Source organism: Pleurodeles waltl, chromosome 4_1 (genome assembly GCF_031143425.1).
Source record: "Pleurodeles waltl isolate 20211129_DDA chromosome 4_1, aPleWal1.hap1.20221129, whole genome shotgun sequence".
Taxonomy (NCBI): Eukaryota; Metazoa; Chordata; class Amphibia; order Caudata; family Salamandridae; genus Pleurodeles; species Pleurodeles waltl.
Window position 1 is genome coordinate 42486515 of NC_090442.1, and position 24559 is coordinate 42511073.

At 45.4% G+C, this 24559-nt stretch overlaps 1 protein-coding gene across 1 annotated transcript in view; it reads right to left on the reverse strand.

Annotated features, from left to right (window-relative positions):
• The window catches only part of LOC138286966 (uncharacterized), a 99296-nt gene that overhangs the window by 31121 nt on the left and 43616 nt on the right, over window positions 1-24559 (reverse strand). Inside the window, exon 2 of the mRNA XM_069227334.1 lies at window positions 18136-19268. Coding sequence (XP_069083435.1) covers window positions 18136-19268 — 1133 coding nt within the window. The remainder of the gene's footprint in view (window positions 1-18135; window positions 19269-24559) is intronic.

Sequence of the window (24559 nt, forward strand, 5' to 3'; positions counted from 1 at the left end):
CGCTGTGGGGGCTCAGGGGGGTCAACTCTGGCTCTTCACGGTCTCGTAGTCGCCGGGGAGTCCTCCCTGTGGTGTTTGTTCTCCACAAGTCGAGCCGGGGGCGTCGGGTGCAGGGTGCAAAGTCTCACGCTTCCGGAGGGAAACGTGTGTTGTTTCAAAGTTGCTTCTTTGTTGCAAAGTTGCAGTCTTTGGGGAACAGTGCCGCTGTCCTCGGGAGTTCTTGGTCCTTCTAGATGCAGGGTAGTCCTCTGAGGCTTCAGAGGTTGCTGGACCCTGGGAACGCATCGCTGGAGCAGTGTCTTTAGAAGTGGAGAGACAGGCTGGTAGAGCTGGGGCCAAAGCAGTTGGTGTCTCCGTCTTCTCTGCAGGGTTTTCAGTTCAGCAGTCCTCTTCTTCTTAGGTTGCAGGAATCTATCTTGCTGTGTTCTGGGAGCCCCTAAATACAGAATTTAGGGGGGTGTTTAGGTCTGGGAGGGCAGTAGCCAATGGCTACTGTCCTTGAGGGTGGCTACACCCTCTTGGTGCCTCCTCCATGAGGGGAGGGGGGCACATTCCTATCCCTATTGGGGGAATCCTCCATCTGCAAGATGGAGGATTTCTAAAAGTCAGAGTCACTTCAGCTCAGGGCACCTTAGGGGCTGTCCTGACTGGCCAGTGACTCCTCCTTGTTTTTCTCATTATCTCCTCCAGCCTTGCCGCCAAAAGTTGGGCTGTGGCCGGAGGGGGTGGGCAACTCCACTAGCTGGATTGTCCTGGGGGGCTGTAACAAAGGGGGTGAGCCTTTGAGGCTCACCGCCAGGTGTTACAGTTCCTGCAGGGGGAGGTGATAAGCATCTCCACCCAGTACAGGCTTTGTTATTAGCCACAGAGTGACAAAGGCACTCTCCCCATGTGGCCAGCAACATGTCTGGAGTGTGGCAGGCTGCTAAAACCAGTCAACCTACACGGGTAGTCGGTTAAGGTTTCAGGGGGCACCTCTAAGGTGCCCTCTGGGGTGTATGTTACAATAAAATGTACACTGGCATCAGTGTGCAATTATTGTGCTGAGAAATTTGATTCCAAACTTCACAGTTTTCAGTGTAGCCATTATGGTGCTGTGGAGTTCGTGCATACCGACTCCCAGACCATATACTCTTATGGCTACCCTGCACTTATAATGTCTAAGGTTTTGCTTAGACACTGTAGGGGCATAGTGCTCATGCACTTATGCCCTCACCTATGGTATAGTGCACCCTGCCTTAGGGCTGTAAGGCCTGCTAGAGGGGTGACTTATCTATACCTGTAGGCAGTGTGAGGTTGGCATGGCACCCTGAGGGGAGTGCCATGTCGACTTAGTCTTTTTATCCCCACTAGCACACACAAGCTGGCAAGCAGTGTGTCTGTGCTGAGTGAGGGGTCCCCAGGGTGGCATAAGACATGCTGCAGCCCTTAGAGACCTTCCCTGGCATCAGGGCTCTTGGTACCAGAGGTACCAGTTACCAGGGACTTGCCAGGGTGTGCCAATTGTGGAAATAAAAGTACAGGTTAGGGAAAGAACACTGGTGCTGGGGCCTGATTAGCAGGCCTCAGCACACTTTCAAATCATAACTTGGCATCAGCAAAGGCAAAAAGTCAGGGGGTAACCATGCCAAGGAGGCATTTCCTTACAGTATCGTTATATACATGCATCCCACATGACCTAGGAATTAGGGCATGTAAGTATTTCTTTAGGGACATACCTATCAGGTTATATGAACAGTCTGAATTGCTCCCAAAAATGCTAAGATTTTGCTTGGAGAACTTTTATTTCCTTTTTGAGGATTAATGGTTTTGACAGGTTACTAGGACTGTGATGGGAAGTTTGTTTGCTCCAAGCTATGCCTGCCTCTATATGGGTTGGTGGGAGACACAGCAAGGAATGTCAGGTGAGAATGAGCAATGGTGTAATCATATCGTTTTTCGGATAAGATACATTGATGACATTTTTGCAATTTGGGACGGTCCAGAGACATTACTATATGATTTCTTGAACTGGTTACCTACCAATGATTTGAACCTCAAATTTACATATAAGATACACACACAAGTTATTGAATTCTTGGATGCAGAGGTTACAGTTGATGGAGACACACTTCAGACCAATCTCTTTAAGAAGAGTACGCGGGAAATAGTATTTTGCATGGTCGCAGCCATCACCCACCCAAGCTCAAGTGGAGCATACCGTATGGGGAATTACTTAGGGCAAAAAGAAATTGCAGTACATCTCACAGTTTTCTAAATGAACAAGCAAATATGATTAGGAGGTTCAGATCTAGGGGATATTCGATTAGAGTAATTAAAAATGCTTGTCAAAAGGTGGACGAGGTTCAGAGGGATGCCCTTTTAATTCCAAAGCAAAAGAATAAAGACATTGATAATACTTTGAGATTAATAACTACCTTTAATGCCTATTCGCCTGAGGTAAAGAAAATTATATCTCAATATTGGCATCTGGTAAAGGCAGATAAGGTAATTGGTCAAAAGGTCAGTTCCCAGCCAAGAATTACTTATAGAAAGAGCAGCTCTTTACAGGATCTGTTAGTACACAGTTATCAACTTAAAAGCAGGGAGACTTTCCTAGGCAAACAATACGGCTTTTACAAATGTGCCAGATGTAAGCCCTGCAGAAACAGCGTTAACTGTAAAGGATATCTCCTACCGACAGGGAAGGAAGCAAAGATCAAAAAATTCCTAAACTGCAATTCAGACTTTGCCATCTACGTAATCATTTGTCCTTGTGGATTGCGATATGTGGGTAGTACGAATTTCCCCATGAAAAAACAGATTTTGGAACATTGGCGCCCCATCAAAAACAATGATATAACCTATCCTGTGGCCCGCCATTGTAATTTGGTACATGGAGGTCAAATCGAGGCAATATCGTTCTTTGGAATTGACAGGGTACCTCCAACCCCGAGGGGAGGTGATAGGGAGCTTAGACTAAGAAGGATGGAATAAGAGTACATAATCCGACTTAACAGTAAGCACCCGTGGGGTTTAAACCAGGATGAGGAACTTTTTGTGCACATTGGGTAATTTTGACCTTGCATAGACAATAGTGTAAATGATGATTGAGCCATTCAGAATCTGTCAACTCAATTGGTGTTTTAATATTGGCCTTTCCCCAGGAATTATGTACCATTTGGATGTGTATTACTTATTTATTAGGTTTGAACAGGACTGTCATTGAGTATGTTGCTTGGAAGTTTGATAGCAACAACTGACTATTATTGGTTAATATTAATTGTTTCTTAGGTGGGCATATTTGTCCCCATTTTGAAAAGATTGAAGATGGAATTTTGTATGCATGTGTTTAAAATGTGTTTGTTGAATTATGTAAAATTGGGGTAGTTCAAATTTACTTTCAGGATTTACTGAAGATTTATTTTATGTCTATGATGACGAATGGTATTTAATACATGGGAGGGGCGGCCTCTGTATTGACTTGGGCCAGAGAAGAAAACCGTCATGGTTGAAACGCTTCGCCAGTACAAGTCATCCTAGTGAAAGTTGATTTAAGCCTTGAATAAACATCGTGGTTGTTTGTAGTGCCGTCTCAGAACTGAATTCATTTTGTCATGTATATATATATATATATATATATATATATACTGTTTAACTATCATTGCCAATGTATGTGCTTGTGCTAGTGTTTTATTAAATTCATAATGCATCAGATACGTATGTGTTGCACCTCACTGAGCGTCCTTTTTGATTTGTATCTAATTAACAGCACTTGGGTTGGTTGCCAGCGAGCCAGTCCAAGACAACTGGATCTGTTTCAGATGCTTCATGTGCATCAGAAATTTGCCATTGTGCTTGTGTACTACATGCCAAGGTGGTTGGAAGTGAGGTTTGTGTGTGCCAAAGTGGGTTTTGGGTGAATAGGTACTGGATAAAGTTATCCAATTTGTCTTGAGGGAGATGGAGGTTTTTTTTGGTGGAACTGTTATCAGACATAAATGTATTAGTCTTTATCACCCAGAGAGTAATGGGCATGCAGAGAGGATGAACAGAGTAGTCAGTGAGTGTATCAGAGGTTCTTTGGTGGCAGATATCAAAGTGGAGGACTATGCTTTGGGATTATCGTAACACACAGTACTGCACCATTTAGTGCATTCAACGTAATGTACATTGAATAGTCTAATCACTCACTAAATAGGTACACTGTTTCAGGAATATAGGGAAACACTGATGTTCAGGAGCAAGAGCCCTCACACATCCGAATGGATGTCATGCTTCATCATCGGGTTGCTCCTCATCAGACTGGCGCTGCAATATCTGACGGGCTCCCCGTTCAGGGGCTCTTTGCCGGAGATCTTTTTATAATAAGTGGCTGTCATCGTGATCGTAGAGGTCAGGCACTCGTGCTGGCAGGAGAGTAAGAATTAAAATTGATTCTTAGCCCCACTGAAAACAGCACAGTTTAATGTGTCAGAAAGAAAGGGCCAAGACCACGATTAAAAACATTAGGAAAGTGGAACATTCAGGATTTATGCTCAGCCACTTTCTAAATGGGCCTGGAGATCTGGGAAATTATCACCTATCCCCTAAGGCATGGTCAACATGTTTCCCGTATTGTGGTCTATACAGATCCTATAACGCTTCTTCAGGACCGAAAACAATTTAACTTCTCCTGACTCATAATAAGTTAAGAAGAATAGGTAAATACAGGACTACGTTGAGTATGTATAAGGAAATAACAGTCACTTATATTTCAGTAAACTGTCTGTCAAAAATATAGAAAAAAGGTCGCCCTAGAAAACAGAAATAAACAATGTATGAAATATGCATGCACAGATAATGATTAACACACCCTGGAAAATCCGTGAGAACAAGGGGGTGGTAGCCCATAGTGTCAGTCAACAATTAAAAACATATGCTTACCATCCCTCATCATTGGGGGGGCCCCTTGCGAAGTAGCAAGCCACGTACGTCACTACTAATAGAAATTGGAAACATAAAGTCAGAAGACTGGATCAAGTAATCCAATTCGTACATTATCAGGTAAAAAGTACAAATACTGGGATGCGTGGAAAAACTACTATGTTGTTGGACCTCATCAGTTGAACAGCCTTCCTAATTTAGGGTGCAGTCCAATCTCTATAAAAAAGTAAACAAGGAGTCATCAAGCACAGTGCCTATTTCGCTGCATAGCATGTGCATGGAAAGAGTCGTGGTAGTTTGCCACAATAAACATAATCACCACTAAAAAGTGGGTTAAAAAAAAAAAATACGTGTTCAAGAAAATAAATGTAAAACGCACACATCGGCCTATTAGTTATGGAGGAGCCCGTTGGATTAAGGGCTCCTCTGTGCATCGGTGTCCCGAGTAATGGGAATGCCGTGTAGCTTAGTTTGCCACGTGTGGGAAATTATACAGACAGTGAGCCAACCAGCGCTACTTACTTATTGTGTAGTCGGGTGAGGTCGTCTTCACCTACCCCTGGCATGCACTCCCGGAAGATGTGAACCGGGAGTGGAACGCGTGTTTTAATGAAACACCGCGACGCGGAGGTGGCGTTCTTCCGTGTCACGTGGGGTGCTGCTGTTAAAGAACTAGAAGAGGGACTAGCAACAACTCGGGTCAGTCTAGACATCAAAAAAGGGACACTGGATCTGGAAATAAATGCGGCCATATTGGGATCGCCCACAAGAAGTTAGGCGGCAAGTGTATTCATATTCAAAATTGGAACGAAAAGGGAACTAGCTGGAGCTAATCAATGTTAATTAATAATGTCGAACTGTGCAATGAAAAAATAGGAGGGTAGTGAGTAAGGCCACCGCTATAAGGCCGATAAATAAGATATCAAACCCTCTGGGCAATTGTCTGGTGTATATGTAGAATGCCCTGCCTGGTCCCTAGTTTGTCTCGGGACTATATAAAATCATCCAAGGCACAGTAAGTAGCAGGGAACTATATCAGTTACATGGGAGGGGGTCGCGGGGACCCATTCGATTCGTCACGAAATGACTACCGGGACAACATAACCCAAGGGATGTCGTCGTTCAGACCACTGATATTAGTATGGAGTTTGAACACCCAACGTTGTTCAAGTCTGAACAGAGAGTGTGAAGAGTCATTCTTGAATTTTTGGGTTTCCAAAACCACCCAGCGCAAATCGTCAGGACTGTGTGGTGTTTCTAGAAAATGGGCACATAATTTCCTGGTGACACGTCCACATCTAATGTTGCTCCTATGTTCATTGATCCGTACCTTAACGGGTCTAGAAGTCATCCCTATGTATCGTAGCCCACAAGGGCAAGTAATCATGTAGACACAGTTTTTCGTGTTGCAGTTAGTGTGTTTGGTGAGGTGCCATTGACCTATTGGTCCTAAATCAATGGTCTTAGCATGGCTAGTCAATGGACAGACATTACAGTGGCCACACGGATAATGGCCCACCACAGGGGGAAGATTCCAGAGTGTCGCCTGTGACTGGGTAGTGCCTTTAGGCCGCCTATGTATTATTAGGTCCTTGATGTTTTGAGATCGTTTAAACGCAAAGAGAGGTCTAGGGATCGAATTGCCCCCACTTGTAAGAATGGGCCATCTCTTATTAATCAGCTTCTTGATCTCATTTGATAGAGGGGTGAAGGTGGACACACAAGTCAATGTCCTATTGGTATCCCTAGTATTAGGCTGGAGTAAAGCTTTGCAATTATTATTTCTGTCTCTCTTGCGGGCTTGGTTAACAATATACTGTGGATAATGTCGTGCTAGTAGTTTGGTTTGTAGGTCATCAGCTGAGTGTTGTACACCTGTGCTGAGCTGCAATTGCGTCGTAATCTCAAAAACTGTCCAAACAGTAAATTATCTCATAAGGATTTGGGGTGATGACTATCATATGTCAAAAGGCTATTTCGATCTGTCGGTTTATGATATGTACTGGTTGATAGTTTACCGTTGAGAATAGTAATTAGTAAATCTAGAAAATTGACTTCCTTGATAGACACAGAGGAGGTAAATTTCAAATGGGGGTTGAGCGTATTGACCCATTCTGTAAATGAGTCAGCAGTGGCTAAATAGCCATGCCATACTACCAATACGTCATCAATGTAACGTCGCCATAATTTGATGTTAGCAAAGAATGGGTTGCTAGCGGGTAGAATGAAAAGTTTTTAAAAATTGTACATATAGAGAAATGCCAGGCTCGGAGCGAAAGTGCTTCCCATACAAGTGCCCCTAATTTGGTGATAAAATTGGTCTTCAAATCGAAAAAAGTTTTCTGTCATCGCCAGTGTTGCACACTGTATGACGAAAGCCGCAGGTGACGTGAGATTATCACTGGCATCCAGTAATGTTGATTTCACTACTTGTAGTGTCGCATCCTGTGGTATGTTTGTATAGAGAGCCTCGACATCCAGGGTAATCAGACCCTGGACATCTACTGTATCACTGATGGACTCAATCAAATTCAATATGTCTTTGGTGTCTTGTAAGTAAGTAGTAGATCCCTTTACAAGTGGCTGCAAAAAATGGTCGCAGAAGATGGACAGTGGTTCCAAAACGGAACCGATTACGGACACAATCGGGCGTCCTGGTGGTGGTGATTTGCCTTTATGAATTTTGGGAAGGCAATAGAAATATGGGACTTTAGGGTTAGTTGTGTCCAATAAGGCCGTCTCTTTGGGGGAGATCCAGGCATTGGTTGATGCTTCAGTGATCACAGCCCTGATCTGAGATTGTAATCTCGGTCTAGGGTCACGTTTAATCCTAGCGTAATAGGTCCTATCGCTGAGCAAGCACAGGCACTCTTGCCGGTAGTCCTCAGTATTCATTATGACAATAGCCCCTCCCTTATCTGCCTGTTTGATGACAATAGAAGTGTCATTGGCAAGTGACCCTAGGGCTCTCCTTTCGATTGTCGAGATGTTAACAAACGGGTGTTTAGGATGTATTGCAGCAAGGTCAGTAAGTACCGCCTTTTCAAATGCTAGGACCTCAGAAGGAATAGCTGATAGAGGGGGAACAAAGGTCGACTGAGGTCTCAGTCCCGAGTCAGTCTGTACATTGTCGGTTGGTTGGTCCCGAAAGTAAAATTGTAACCGAATTTTGCGGAAGAATTGTGAGAGTTCACAATTAAGTCTGGAATAATCCTCAGTGGGTGTAGGGACGAACCCAAGTCCCCGACTGAGGACTGAGGTTCCAATCTCAGAGAGTTGTCTCTTGGAGAGATTCACTACTAAGTTCTTTGGGGTAGGTTCTTGCCTTGGCTCCTGGTAACCATCTGCGGTTCTTCCCTGGCCCACTGTACGTGCCTGCCTCTGCCTCTTCTTCTGCCTCTTCCTCTGCCCCGGCCTCGGCCTAAAAAAGGCATGTAGGGCATCATTGGGCGAGGTTGGTAAAAAGGGTATGGGGGTTGCCAAGGCATTTGGTGGCTGACAGGAAATTGAGGGTAGTTGTAAAAAGGTTTGGGGGGGATATTATCATCTGTGATCCATCCAGCTGAGGAGGAGCTATTGCTGTTGTTACGGGATTTTTTGAAAGAGGACTGTGATTCATCAGAAGAACGCGACTGCAGATCAGTCTCAAAGTCATCTTGAATGTATGGATATACCTTTTCCCTACTGAATTTGGTAATATCCTTCTGAAGCTTAGAGATTTTCTGATTGGTAAGAAAGTCTTTGGTTTCATTCAGTTCAGAGTTAATCTCTGCCAACCGACTCTTAAAGGCAGCTAAGGTTACGGTGGTTTTTAGGGTGCCCTCAAGGAGATTGATTTGTATGGCGATGGAATCAGCCAGATGTCTGGAAGTGTTGATAATCAAGACTAACCAGTCTCTTGTACACTTCCAAGCGATCTGGGCCCAGTCTTTTCTGAAAGCTAGATCGTGTAGGAATATCCTGGGCATGTTTGACACTAATAGACCATTGGGAGCAATGTTAGCTCTCAGGTATTCAGTCATTATTGTTCCGTGCATGACAGTTTTTATAAGGTCGCATTTCAGGGTGGACAATTTGTCCCAGTCTTCCTTAAGACTGCCCGAGGGAGCTGACCCATCATTACTTAAAATTGACGGTGTTTGCAGAATTGCCGCTACTATGTTGTCATCAAAACTCAACCCTTGGAAAGTTTCCATTGTGTCAGAGACACAGCTGAGTTAAGAACACACTAGAGAATGAATCCCACAGCTGTCTGCTGTACTAGGATATCAACATAAAGAGGGATAGGGAGTTAGTGGTACAGTGTACAGTCTCCCAAAATGACTAATCACTCACTAAATAGGTACACTGTTCCAGGAATCTAGGGAAACACTGATGTTCAGGAGCAAGAGCCCTCACACATCCGAATGGATGTCATGCTTCATCATCGGATTGCTCCTCGTCAGACTGGCGCTGCAATATCTGACGGGCTCCCCGTTCAGGGGCTCTTTGCCGGAGATCTTTTTATAATAAGTGGCTGTCGTCGTGATCGTAGAGGTCAGGCACTCGTGCTGGCAGGAGAGTAAAAATTTAAATTGATTCTTAGCCCCACTGAAAACAGCACAGTTTAATGTGTCAGAAAGAACGGGCCAAGACCAAGATTAAAAACATAAGGAAAGTGGAACATTGGGGATTTATGCTCAGCCACTTTCTAAATGGGCCTGGAGATCTGGGAAATTATCACCTATCCCCTAAGGCATGGTCAACATGTTTCGCGTATTGTGGTCTATACAGATCCTATAACGCTTCTTCAGGACCGAAAATCAATTTAACTTCTCCTGACTCATAATAAGTTAAGAAAAATAGGTAAATATAGGACTATGTTGAGTATGTATAAGGAAATAACAGTCACTTACATTTCAGTAAACTGTCTGTCAAAAATATAGAAAAAAAGGTCACCCTAGAAAACAGAAATAAACAATGAATGAAATATGCATGCACGGATAATGATCAGCACACCCTGGAAAATCCGTGAGAACAAGGGGATGGTAGCCCATAGTGTCAGACAACAATAAAAAACATATGCTTACCATCCCTCATCATTGGGGGGGCCCCTTGGGAAGTAGCAAGCCACGTACGTCACTACTAATAGAAATTGGAAACATAAAGTCAGAAGACTGGATCAGGTAATCCAATTCGTACATTATCAGGTAAAAAATACAAATACTGGGATGCGTGGAAAAACGACTATGTTGTTGGACCTCTTCAGTTGAACAGCCTTCCTAATTTAGTATGCAGTCCAATCTCTATAAAAAAAGTCAACAAGGAGTCATCAAGCACAATGCCTATTTCGCTGCATAGCATGTGCATGGAAAGAGTTGTGGTCGTTTTCCAGAATAAACATAATCACCACTAAAAAGTGGGTTAAAAAAATACGTGTTCAAGAAAATAAATGTAAAACGCACACCTCGGCCCATTAGTTACGGAGGAGCCCGTTGGATTAAGGGCTCCTCTGTGCATCGTTGTCCCGAGTAATGGGAATGCCGTGTAGCTTAGTTTGCCACGTGTGGGAAATTATACAGACAGTGAGCCAACCAGCGCTACTTACTTATTGTGTAGTCGGGTGAGGTCGTCTTCACCTACCCCTGGCGTGCACTCCCGGAAGATGTGAACCGGGAGTGGAATGCATGTTTTTAACGAAACACCGCGACGCGGAGGCTGCGTCCTTCCGCGTCACGTGGGGTGCTGCTGTCAAAGAACTAGAAGAGGGACTAGCAACAACTCGGGTCAGTCTAGACATCAACAAGGGACATTGGATCTGGGAATAATGGCAGCCATATTGGGATCGCCCACAAGAAGTTAGCCGGCAAGTGTATTCATATTCAAAATTGGAACGAAAAGGGAACTAGCTGGAGCTAATCAATGTTAATTAACAATGTCGAACTGTGCAATGAAAAAATAGGAGGGTAGTGAGTAAGGCCACTGCTATAAGGCCGATAAATAAGATATCAAACCCTCTGGGCAATTATCTGGTGTATATGTAGAATGCCCTGCCTGGTCCCTAGTTTGTCTCAGGACTATATAAAATCATCCAAGGCACAGTAAGTAGCAGGGAACTATATTAGTTACATGGGAGAGGGTCGCAGGACCCATTAGATTCGTCTAAACAGGTGCCAAGATCCATTAGCCATCTAAAGATGGCAAAAATATGAATCAACTCTAAAAAATGCATGTGATTTTGCAAAGCTATTGTTAGCACAGACATGGTCACAGAGCCAACAATTTCTTCAGCAATCATCCTACTCTATAATTACCGGGGGAAGCAGATGTCAAATGTCCCCAGTAATGAAAATGTCACTTACCCAGTGTACATCTGTTCGTGGCATCAGTCGCTGAGATTCACATGGTATGCATGAGCTCGCCATCTGGTGTTGGGTCGGAGTGTTACAAGTTGTTTTTCTTCGAAGAAGTGTTTTCGAGTCACGGGACCGAGTGACTCCTCCTTCTGTGCTCATTGCGCATGGGCGTCGACTCCATCTTCGATTGTTTTCCCCGCAGAGGGTGAGGTAGGAGTTGTACTATAGTAATAGTGCCCGCGCAATGAAAAATGTAAGTATGTACGTATTAAAGGATTAAATAATATATATACAAATGTACAAAATTGAAGGTAACTTCTGAACTGCTACAGGCTTCCGGGGAGGTGGGTGGGTCCATGTGAATCTCAGCGACTGATGCCACGAACAGATGTACACTGGGTAAGTGACATTTTCAGTTCGATGGCATCTGTCGCTGTAGATACACATGGTATGCATAGACTAGTAAGCAGTTAGTTCCCCATAAGCGGTGGTTTAGCCTGTAGGAGTAGAAGTTGTCTGAAATAGAGTTCTTAATACAGCTTGACCTACTGTAGCTTGTTGTGCGGATAGCACATCTATACAGTAGTGTTTGGTGAATGTGTGAGGCGTAGACCAAGTGGCTGCCTTACATATTTCCTGCATTGGGATGTTTCCTAAAAAGGCCATTGAAGCACCTTTTTTCCTTGTTGAATGTGCCCTGGGAGTAATGGGCAGTTGTCTTTTTGCTTTAAGGTAGCAGATTTGGATGCATTTAACTATCCATCTGGCTATACCTTGTTTTGATATTGGGTTACCTACATGAGGTTTTTGGAATGCAATAAATAGCTGTTTAGTTTTTCTGATGTTTTTTGTTCTGTCAATGTAGTACATTAATGCTCTTTTGACATCTAATGTATGTAGTGCTCTTTCAGCCACAGAATCTGGCTGTGGGAAAAAAACTGGTAGTTCTACCGTTTGATTTAGATGGAATGGTGAAATAACTTTTGGTAAAAATTTTGGATTAGGTCGTAGGACGACCTTATTTTTATGTATTTGTATAAAAGGCTCTTGTGTTGTGAACGCTTGAATTTCACTTACTCTTCTTAGAGATGTAATGGCGATGAGAAAGGCAACTTTCCAGGTTAGGAATTGTATTCCGCAAGAGTGCATGGGTTCGAAAGGTGGGCCCATGAGTCTTGTTAGAACCACGTTTAGGTTCCATGAAGGAACAGGTGGTGTTCTTGGTGGTATAATTCTTTTAAGCCCTTCTATGAATGCTTTGATAACTGGTATTTTATACAAGGAAGTTGAATAGGTAGTTTGCAGGTATGCAGATATTGCTGCAAGGTGTATTTTAATAGAAGAGAAGGCTAGCTTTGCTTTTTGTAAATGGAGCAAGTAATTTACTATATGTTTTGGAGTTGCGTCTAGTGGTTGTATCTGATTATGATGGCAGTACCAAACAAATCTTTTCCACTTACTTGCGTAGCAGTGTCTAGTGGATGGCCTTCTGGCCTGCTTTATGACTTCCATACACTCTTGGCTAAGTTGTAAGTGTCCGAATTCTAGGATTTCAGGAGCCAGATTGCTAGATTCAGCGATGCTGGGTCCGGGTGTCTGATCTGTTGGTTGTGTTGCGTTAACAGATCTGGTTTGTTGGGCAGTTTGATGTGTGGTACTACAGACAGATCTAGCAGTGTTGTGTACCAGGGTTGTCTTGCCCAAGTTGGTGCTATTAAAATGAGTTTGAGTTTGTTTTGACTCAATTTGTTTACTAGGTAAGGAAGGAGAGGGAGAGGAGGAAAAGCGTAAGCAAATATTCCTGACCAGTTCATCCATAGGGCATTGCCTTGGGATTGCTTGTGTGGGTATCTGGACGCGAAGTTTTGGCATTTTGCGTTCTCTTTTGTTGCAAATAAGTCTATTTGTGGTGTTCCCCAGAGTGTGAAGTAGGTGTTCAGAATCTGTGGGTGGATTTCCCATTCGTGGACTTGCTGGTGATCTCGAGAGAGATTGTCTGCCAGCTGATTCTGGATCCCCGGAATAAACTGTGCTATTAGACCAATTTGATGGTGGATTGCCCACTTCCATATTTTTTGAGCTAACAAGCTTAACTGCGTTGAATGTGTTCCTCCTTGTTTGTTTAGATAATACATCGTTGTCATGTTGTCTGTTTTGACAAGGATGTATTTGTGGGTTATGATTGGTTGGAAAGCTTTTAGTGCTTGAAAAACTGCTAATAATTCTAGATGATTTATATGCAGTTTTGTTTGATGTATGTTCCATTGTCCTCTTATGTTGTGTTGATTGAGATGTGCTCCCCACCCTGTCATGGAAGCATCTGTTGTTATTACGTACTGTGGCACTGGGTCTTGGAAAGGCCGCCCTATGTTTAAATTTATACTGTTCCACCATAGAAGCGAGAGGTAAGTTTGGCGGTCTAGCAACACCAGATCTAGAAGGTGACCCTGTGCTTGAGACCACTGTGAGGCTAGGCACTGTTGTAAGGGCCTCATGTGCAGTCTTGCGTTTGGGACAATGGCTATGCATGAGGACATCATGCCTAGGAGCTGTAGTATTGTTTTTGCTTGTATTGTTTGGTTTGGAGACATGTGTTGAATGACTCTGTTGAAATTGTGGATCCTTTGTGGAGTTGGCGTTGCTACTCCTTTTGTCGTGTCTATTATGGCTCCTAGATATTGCTGTACTTTGCTTGGCAGAATGTTTGATTTTGCAAAGTTGACGGTGAACCCTAGTTTGTAGAGGGTTTGTATGACTTGATTTGTGTGGTTTGAGCATTGTGTGAGCGAACTGGTTTTGATTAGCCAGTCGTCTAGATACGGGAACACATGTATTTGCTGCCTTCTGATGTGTGCAGCGACTACTGCTAGGCATTTTGTGAATACTCTTGGAGCGGTTGTTAAACCAAAAGGCAATACTTTGAATTGGTAATGTATTCCTTTGAATACAAACCTTAGATATTTCCTGTGTGATTGATGTATTGGTATATGGAAATATGCGTCCTTGAGGTCTAGGGTTGTCATGTAGTTGTGTTTTTTGAGCAATGGTAACACTTCTTGTAGTGTGACCATGTGAAAGTGGTCTGATTTGATGAATGTGTTTACTACTCTGAGGTCTAGAATTGGTCTCAGTGTTTCGTCCTTTTTTGGTATCAAGAAGTACAGTGAATAAACTCCTGTGTTTATTTGTGTGCTTGGTACTAATTCTATTGCATTTTTTTGCAGTAGTGCTTGAACTTCTATCTCTAGAAGCTGTGAATGGTATTTTGATAAATTTTGTGATTTTGGTGGTATGTCTGGAGGGAATTGCAGGAATTCTATGCAATAACCATGTTGGATAATTGCTAGGACCCATGTGTCTGTAGTTATTTTGTCCCATGCTTCGTAATATTGACGTATCCTCCCCCCCACTGGTGTTGTGTGGGAGGGGTGAGTGACGTGTGAGTCACTGCTTGTTGGTAGTGGTTTTGGGGCTTTGAAATCTTCCTCTATTCCTAGGGAATTGCCCCCCTCTATACTGGCCCCGAAAACCTCCCCTGTACTGTCCCTGGTAGGTGGGCGGTGCGGACTGTGAGGTGCTAGCTTGTGTGGCCTGACCCCGAAACCCTCCTCTAAAAGGTGTTTTGCGGAAGGTGTTATAAGATCCTCTGCTCTGCGGGGAGTAGAGTGCGCCCATGGCCTTGGCAGTGTCAGTGTCCTTCTTGAGCTTTTCTATGGCTGTGTCGACCTCCGGACCGAACAGAAGTTTTTCGTTTACTGGCATGTTAAGCACTGCCTGCTGAATTTCTGGCTTGAATCCAGACGTTCTGAGCCATGCGTGCCTACGGATGGTAACCGACGTATTAATGGTCCTTGCGGCCGTGTCTGCTGCATCCATGGAGGAGCGTATTTGATTGTTGGAAATGTTTTGACCCTCCTCAACAACCTGTTTTGCTCTTTTTTGCAGATCTTTTGGGAGATGTTCAATGAGATGCTGCATCTCATCCCAGTGGGCTCTGTCGTATCGCGCTAGCAGCGCTTGTGAATTTGCGATGCGCCACTGGTTTGCTGCTTGGACAGCAACCCTCTTTCCGGCTGCATCGAACTTCCTGCTTTCTTTATCTGGGGGAGGTGCATCCCCAGAAGTGTGTGAATTTGCCCGTTTTCTGGCAGCCCCTACCACCACAGAATCTGGCGGCAACTGAGAGGTGATGAATACAGGGTCCGTAGGAGGCGCCTTATACTTTTGTCCACCCTAGGCGTCACTGCCCTACTTTTAACTGGCTCCTTGAAAATGTCCTTTGCATGGCGTAGCATGCCTGGGAGCATCGGCAGGCTTTGGTAGGAGCTGTGGGTTGAAGAGAGGGTGTTAAATAAAAAATCATCCTCTACTTGTTCTGAGTGTAGTTCCACATTATGGAATAGTGCTGCTCTAGCCACCACTTGTGAGTAGGCTGTGCTGTCTTCCGGTGGTGATGGCCTAGTTGGGTATGTGTCTGGGCTGTTATCAGACACTGGTGCGTCGTACAAGTCCCACGCATCCTGATCTTGGTCATCGTGGCTCATGGCGGTGTGAGCTGGCGAATGTGACGGGGTGTAAGTTGGCGAAGCCGGAGTTACAGGTGGAGGCGAGGGAGGAGGTGTTACCTTTTGTGCTGTTTGTTGCTGAGGAGTAAACTGAAGCGTTCTCTTTCGTTTGACAGGTGGAAGGGTACTGATCTTCCCAGTCCCCTGCTGAATAAAGATACGCTTTTGCGTGTGATCCACGTCAGTGGATTGCAGTTCTTGTTCAAATCTATGTTTCTTCATTTGTGAAGACATAGAATGCTCTTCAGTATAGGAGCCTGAAACAGGGTCTGATGTCGCTTTTTTCGGCTCCGAAAACCCTGTTGATTGTTTTTTCGGCTCCGAGGTAACCTTCCTCTTTTTCTGTGCCGAAAATTCTTGGCCTCTATGGTCTTCGGCGCCACTGTCTCGGCGTCGATCCGTGTCGACACCGAACTCTCGGTGTCGATGCTTCTGTTTAGCACTCTCTCGGTCCCGAGGAGGCTGCGTGCCGGTGTCTCGACCGAAGTCGGACGATCTCGACACTGAATGGGCCTTTTTCGGTGCCGATTGTTGGTCACCGAGAATTTGGGTGGAGCCATGGCCGGTTGGCAGTGGCGTACCCTGGGCCTTCTTTCCTTTTTTAAGTTCTGATCTCGACGTCTTACTCACAGTTTTTGTAGAGTCTAGCTTGTCGGAGTCTGAATCCTGGATGGAAAAGGATTCCTCCTGTTCCTCTTCTGTCTCGAACTGTCGACGCTCCTTTGGCGTGGACGCCATCTGCAGTCTCCTCGCTCGACGGTCGCGCAGAGTTTTTCGGGACCGGAACGCCCGACAGGCCTCACAGGATTCTTCGCTGTGCTCGGGTGACAGGCACAGGTTACAGACCGAGTGTAGGTCCGTATAAGGATATTTGTTGTGGCATTCGGGGCAGAATCGAAACGGGGTCCGTTCCATCGGCGTTGTTCTCCACGCGGTCGGGCCGACTAGGCCCCGACGGGGTGCCGAAATCTACCCCGAAGGGCACCGAAGCGCTTCGATGTTCAACGCGTCGTCGTATGTGTCTATCTCGAACCGGATCGCAATGATACCGTCGAAAATCTTCCGTTTTCAGCTATCTTTCCGTTCCGAAACCCGGAGCGACAGGAACACGTCCGAACCCGATGGCGGAAAGAAAACAATCGAAGATGGAGTCGACGCCCATGCGCAATGAGCACAGAAGGAGGAGTCACTCGGTCCCGTGACTCGAAAACACTTCTTCGAAGAAAAACAACTTGTAACACTCCGACCCAACACCAGATGGCGAGCTCATGCATACCATGTGTATCTACAGCGACAGATGCCATCGAACTTTCACATATCTCAGAACAATCACCATTACCTTCAACCACCCCGCAGCTGAGTTATTGGTATTGCTGATATCAGTGACTTAGTGGGAGGAAAAAGTGACAGAAATATAAAGGGAGATATACCTGCAGGCACAGCAGGGGCATTATAATAGTACCCATTTCAGATAAAATAAATGTTAGCAAATATATGACCTAAGCCTGTATACTACAATACAACTAAACAAGCTGGACCTTCAGACCACCTTATACTGCGTACATAACCCTGCAGACCACAGCACCACAGACCCTAACTAATCTTCAAACCCCCTTGAACTGATATGTTGTTCTACATGATACAGTATGATAAAACCGGCCCTCTGTGACCTGCAGGTCCACCAGTTCTATGCAGATGTCCTTACAAAATACAGTAAAACAGTCAATGTTTTAGAAAACACTGTAGATGCCATGGACCTTGCCCTATCCATTCCATCACTACAGACCAAGCCTGACGTACACATCACCTTCTCCTCTACACACAGTCTTCCTCCCCTCCTGAGCCATCTTTAATATGTTTAGTATGCACTAACAAGAAAAAAGGACGCTGTCTTTTACTGTCAGTGATAAACATCTTGCTCGCATCTGACACTTAAAGGACGAGGATAACGAAGGTGCTTGGGGTGAAATTCCAGATTCTGCCACTAATTCCTTAGAGCTCCCGAGACCGGAATATGGACTATTATGCATGGACCAGAATTCAGATTTTTCATAGGCAGAGTCCCAATTCTCAGCCTAGTTCTGAAGAGTATGGAAGAACTCCATTGTGGAAATAGAGGAGATACCAGGTACAGAACCACTTCAGGTGTAGTCATAAATTGTGAGGGTTCACCCAAACCACACCCTCCCCCAAAGATACTACTCCACACAACTCAGATTCAGTCCTCTTCATGTGTTACTAAAAATCTGGAAACATCCACTTGGGAGAATTTTATGTTAAATTCCTTCAGAACTACACAGTTTAGTACCCACTTGTTACAAAACAAATACCTGGAATGGCTTTGAACAGCAATACATCTGATTCCATATTTCCTCTCTCTGATGGATCTGTGGTGATAGCTCCACCCCTATCAGCAGTATTCTGTGCCAGGAATGATGAGCGTACATCAGGCAGGCCATGCGCATCAGTACACGGTTGGTGTAGGTCATACTCCTGATCTGGGTTTTCAGGGTGCATTGGTTCCTTCTTGCAGCTCTGATGCTCTTCATGTGCAGAGAACACCTGCTGCAGGCATGCGTTGTGCTCTAGACTCTGGTCCTCTTGAAATGTTGGATGTATGCAGTGATTTTGCTGTGGACCCTCGCCATCAAACCACAACAGCTCTTGTTCATCAGGTTTCTTCTCATCTGGGAGCACTGGCTGTCTGCAGTTGTTTTGCTGTGGCCCATCTTCTTCGTGAATTGATGGCTGCATGATGAAGTTCTGTTGTGGGTCCCAACTGTCTGCATACAATGGTTCCTTCTTCAAGTGTTCCTCTGGGATCACTAGATGTATGTACTGGTCCTGCTGTGGGTCCTGTTCATCATCAGTCATTGGCAGAAGACCAAGGCTTGGCTCACCTGGGATGACTGGAATATCGAGAGGCCACCTGGAGACAGTACAGTTCTGCTGTGGTTCACGGCCACCCGGAGACATCGCTTTGAGGAGCTGGCTCTGCTGTGGCTCACACCCGTATGGGGGTGTAGGTTGAAGGTATTGGTTCTGCTCCCTTGCCCTGACTGAATGAGGGACCGAGGGGGACCTACTGAAAGAATATTCTCCAACCGTCACCGGGCTGACCACCTCCAAAGACACACTACCATTGTCAAGGTGATATTGACCCCGTGCTATCCAGATTTGCTCCATAAGCCCAGCGACCCTAGACGGTACATCCTCTAGGGTATTCTGCAAGTTATCCAATTTGGCATCCAACTTCTCTAGCATAGATAAAAGGATCACATTGGGCAGGTTCCCAGATAGCGGCTCCAGCTGATGGTTCCTCTTTGCATGATTTTGGGATCTTGAAGCTGACACATTATGGACAGGAGAAGATGGAAGTGTGGCTCTTACGGGTTCAGGCGAACATGGTACTTTTCTTTTTTTTCCTAGAGTCGGTCTTCTCCCCATTCTGATATTCAAGTGCCTGTGAAAGAAAGAAGAGAGAACAGAAAAACACATCATCACAGGATAATTAAGTCACAATACTCCATCCTGTCTTGCCATACCCCTGTGTTCTCAGTTTCAGCTTTAAGGAAACATATGATTCATTATTTTTAATTATGCCGCCCTTTTCAGATTACTAAAATCTAAATGTAAGGAAATGCATCCTTTTGCATGTTCACCACCGCTTTTTGGAACTGATGCTGCTTGTTTTTTTACTTTAAGAGTTCACTGAGGCCTGCTAACCATACCTCGGTGCCAGAAATTAACCCTATACAAAAGTATGTTTATTTGGCTACCCCCCAATTGGCAAGCAATGCCTTACTTTTAAGTCCCTAATATATGGTACCCAGGGCATGAAAGGCAGAGTGTCCACACATGGCCGCAGCAACGTTTGTGCCAGACTGCGTGCACAAATCGTGAAAGACGCTTTGGGGTGCCACTGTATACTTAAAAGGGCAGCGTGAGACTCTTCTAAAGCAGGGCTACAAAGTCATATGGCAGGGAGCAATATATTTGTGAATGAGGCATATGTTTTTACATGTCTTTCCAGCAACTTTCCAAACTGTAATTTTGCTGGGGAAAATTAGAAGCCACATTGGCTAACACAGGGTTAAACGGTTTACCCTTAAACACGTCTAATTCCTGAAGGGGACCACCTAACCAGGTCAAGTTAGGCATCAAATTAATGGTGAAATTAAATCCGATCTGATGATCAGATCAGATTTAATGTCACTATTAATTTTATGCAACTTTTAGAAAGTTGCTACCTTGCACTCCAGCTAGTATAGTGGCCTCAACACCGCCATTTATACATAGATAGGGTTTCTGGCCACCTGGGGAGATGTGTGAATGACTCCCTCGCCTGGGAACAAAGGCATTAGCCATAAAGTGAGGTGTGACCTCCCACCCAGGAAGGGTGCAAAGGGTGTTAGCGCAAAAGTTGAGCTTCAGGTGAAGCCGCCTTTGAAAGATCGCTGGGAACAACATTCCTGAACAGTATGCCTTTTGTTCCAGCAGACATTTAGAAGACAGGGCCAAGAGGGGGAGACCATGGTTAGAACCGGATTTGAAATGGGCATGTAGCCCACTGGTAGCCACACCCCGAGGGTGGGTACCCTGCTCCTCAAAACCAAGGAAGGGTCATGCCATTTTGGAAGGGGCAAGAAGGGGGCACTTCCGGGATAACATGGTGCCACCCATCACAGGAAATACATCAGAGAGGAGGGGACCCAGTAACCCATTGGCCAGTGATTGTGTTTTCCTCTAAAAGCATGTTTCTGAGATAAAATGGGCACCCCTGGGATCCTTGCATTTAGTTCGCCACTGGAAAAGAAGAGAGGACAGAAGAAGGCTGATGCCTTTTGATTGTGCAAAGAGGAGCTGCACCGTTGAAAGGACTGCATCTGCTGCACTTTTGGGCTAGTGAGCCGGGATCCTGCCTGTGGCTCATGACCTCAGGAAAATTGATTTCCAAACTTCACCAACTTCAGTGACTCCAAGGATCAGGTGACTGCCCCCCTTGAAACCCACAACAGGGACACAAGAATGGAAAGGCCCCAAATAGACAAATTTGTGGCCTCTGTGGAATCAGAGATAGAACAAAGACTGCCAGGCCCAGGAGGGCTATCAGTGACCAGATTTGTTGGACTACAAGGGGACAAGCCTCCACCAAAGGTTTTGCCTCCAACTGCGGTGTATTGCCCCAGTAGTACTGCAGCAGCTGTGCAACTACTGCAAAAAAAAGGACTTCGAGGGACGTTGATCAACGTGACCAGGTTTGCCCCACATCACCCATGGACTGAAGAACCACAGAGACACCCCCATTGAGCGCACCACAAATGGGGCATCCTTGTGAACATCTTTGCCTGTATCTAGCATCAGGAATACTCCGTTGTTTCCTATGGCGGTCGTTTTCAAAGTTGGAAACTTGCTTTAAAAATCACCCTGAAGGGCAGCCAACTGTGCAAAGTATCCTTTCTGGCCCTCTGGCGCTCGTCCCTGTCAGATTTGGTCACCCAAGCCGGGCCAGAACACTCTAAGTTTTCCAGACCTCCCAAAAGTTTTAATACTTTATGTTTGCCAATGCTTGTTTGCGGTTGAACTTAAAAGTATTTAAACCTTCTAAAATCTCTAACTCCAGAACGTTCTGGACGATTTTAATGAGCAAAGACTCTAAAAATTAATAAAAATGCACTCTATTGTTATAAATTGTAGCTATGTCTATTGGTGTGTGATTTTCTTACTTCGCTATATAACGTGTGGTTAAATGCTTTACACTTAGTTTGTTTACTGTGCCTTACTGCTCCCTGCCACAGCTGCCCAAGGTTGAGCTAGAGGCGAAGTAAACAATACTGTTCTTTCCCAAAGCTCCCTGGGAGTGCACTTCAGGATACGGCTACCTAGCCCTATTATATAGTACAAGCAGATCCTCACACTAAATGAATGCTCTACACTATCTGTATGCAGAACTCACCATAACAGTCCTGTTTACCCCCCACCAACCTCCCACCCCAGCTCTAGGAGCTCTCTCAGCAATAGTTCAACTACCAGCTTAAAAGACTGGTCACTACAACAAAATAACTAGCACATGTCAAGAGCTGGGAAGGATCCACGCTCCTCAAGTTCAGGCTGGAGGATCCACCCTACTTGAGGTCAGGCTGAAGAAATCCACCCTACTCAAGTTCAGGCTGGAGCATCCACCCTACTCGAGGTCAGGCTGGAGCATCCACCCTACTCGAGGTCAGGCTGGAGGCATCCACCCTCCTCAAGGTCAGGCTGGAGGCATCCACCCTGCTCGAGGCACTGCTGGGTAAGTATCAGAGCTGGTATGTATGAAAGATGAAGTTTGCAGAAAACACTTGAATGTAAAAGAAGATCAAGAACCAAACACGAAAGTGTTAGTTTTGGTTAAATTATCTGTCAAATCATTCAGATTGTTACACTCTTCCAGTTGATCTTACTCACAAGACCTATCAAACAGTACGTTAACCTTCTTATGTCTTTGTCCCTTCACATATGGAGAGAATGTGCAACTGTTTTGAGAGTCTATTGGACAAATCAGAAGAATAGAGGCCGAAATATGAAGCAAGAATAAATTGCTGCTTTGCACCACAAATAGAGTAAATATGTTTGGTCATTTGATCGTTAAGCCCTACTCGTACCCATTGCCAGGTGTCAATATTGTGATCTGTAAGAAGTATTAACAATGAACAAGAAATATCTCAGCTGTGTAGTTTCTATCATAGCTTAACTTAAGCACCTTATTGAATACAGCCATATAGTCTTTAAAGCATGTATACAGTTTGTCATCCTTAATGAGTTTTGTGTATTTACATTGCAGCACTGCAAAAGTATATATTGTCAGCGGCGGGGTACGTCATTGCAAAAAGGGGAGAAATCCAAGTGGCTTTAACCATTCTTTAGGTTCTTACAATTTTAGTAAAGATTTGGGCATCACTACCAAGATGGGCTATGAGGCCATAGTTTTTCATCTCTTTTTGGTCTTCCTTGTTAACCCCTTCTGTGCCGAGGACGTAATGGTTACGTCCTGCGGCACAGTGCTGCTGTGCCCAGGACGTAACCATTATGTCCTGGGCACACAGCCCAGAGGGAGCGCTAGCGCTCCCTCTGTGGGGTTCCCCCCACACCCCCAAGTCAGGGATGGAAGGTGAAGTCCTTCCCCTTCCACCCCCGACCACCCGCACACCTCCCCTGTGACGTCAGCGCGCGAGCGCGCGCTGACAATCACAATGCCTCCTTCTTCGCGCTGGAAGCTCAGCTTCCAGCGAGATGATCAGAAGAGAAATGCAAAGCATTTCTCTTCCGATCACGGGGAGGAGGCAGAGAGGCTTCAAAGGGAAGGAAATGTATTTCCTTCCCTTTGAAGTCTCTCTCTGCGTTTTGGAAGCCGGATTGTAAAGCAATCCGGCTGTCAAAACGCCCACTAGACACCAGGGATGTCTTTTCAAAAATGAAACTGGCCTAAAGGGAGCGACCACTTGGGCAAGGGTCGCTCCCAGGGGGGGGCATTTTTTTTAAAGCCTTTTCTGCCCCCGGGGGCAGAAACCTCCAGGCACCAGGGATATATATATTTTTTTTGTTTTTTTTTGTTTAGTTTTTTGAGGTGGGGAGCGACCCCTTAGGCAAGGGTCTCTCCCCTAGGGGGCAAATCATATTTAGGCCATTTCTGCCCCCCTTGGGGGCAGATTGGCCTATTTTTATGAGGCCAATCTGCCCCCAAGGGGGGCAGAAACCACTAGACACCAGGGAGTTTTTTTTGTTTGTTTGTTTTTCACGTAAGGGGAGCGACCCCTTAGGCTAGGGTCGTTCCCCTGGGGGGCAAATTTATTTTAGGCAATTTCTGCCCCCCATGGGGGCAGATCAGCCTATTTTTATTAGGCCGATCTGCCCCCATGGGGGGCAGAAACCACTAGGCACCAGGGATTTTTGTTGTTGTTGTGTTTTACAGATGGGGGGCGTCCCATTAGGCAAGGGTCGCTCCCCTGGAGGGGCAAATTGTATTTAGGCCACTTCTGCCCGCTTTGGGGGCAGATCGGCCGATTTTAGGTCAATCTGCCCCCAAGGGGGGCAGAAACCACTAGGCACCAGGGATCTTTTTTTGCGCCGTCACGCAAGGGGAGCAACCTTGTAGGCAAGGGTCGCTACCCGTGGGGGGGGGGGAATTTATTTTCGGCCATTTCTGCCCCCCCTGGGGGCAGATCGGCCTATTGGTATTAGGCCGATTTGCCCCCAGGGGGGGCAGAAACCTCTAGGCGCCAGGGCAAATTGTTTTTTTTTTTTTTTGTTTGTTTTTTTAGAGATGGGGAGCGACCCATTAGGCAAGGGTTGCTTCCCTGGGGGGCAATTTGTATTTAGACCATTTCTGCCCCCCTTGGGGGCAAATTGGCCGACTGTAGGTCAATCTCCCCCAAGGGGGCAGAAACCACTAGGCACTGGGGATTTTTTTTTTGGGTGCCAATGTCACGCAGGGGGAGCGACCCCGTAGGCAAGGGTCGCTCCCGGGGGGGTGTAGGAGGCTGGACTGGCTTGTAGTGAGTACCAAGGGGTACTTACACCTTGCACCAGGCCCAGTTATCCCTTATTAGTGTATAGTGGTGTCTAGCAGCTTAGGCTGATAGAAAAGGTAGCTTAGCAGAGCAGCTTAGGCTGAACTAGGAGACGAGTGAAGCTCCTACAGTACCACTAGTGTCATATGCACAATATCATAAGAAAAAACACAATACACAGATATACTAAAAATAAAGGTGCTTT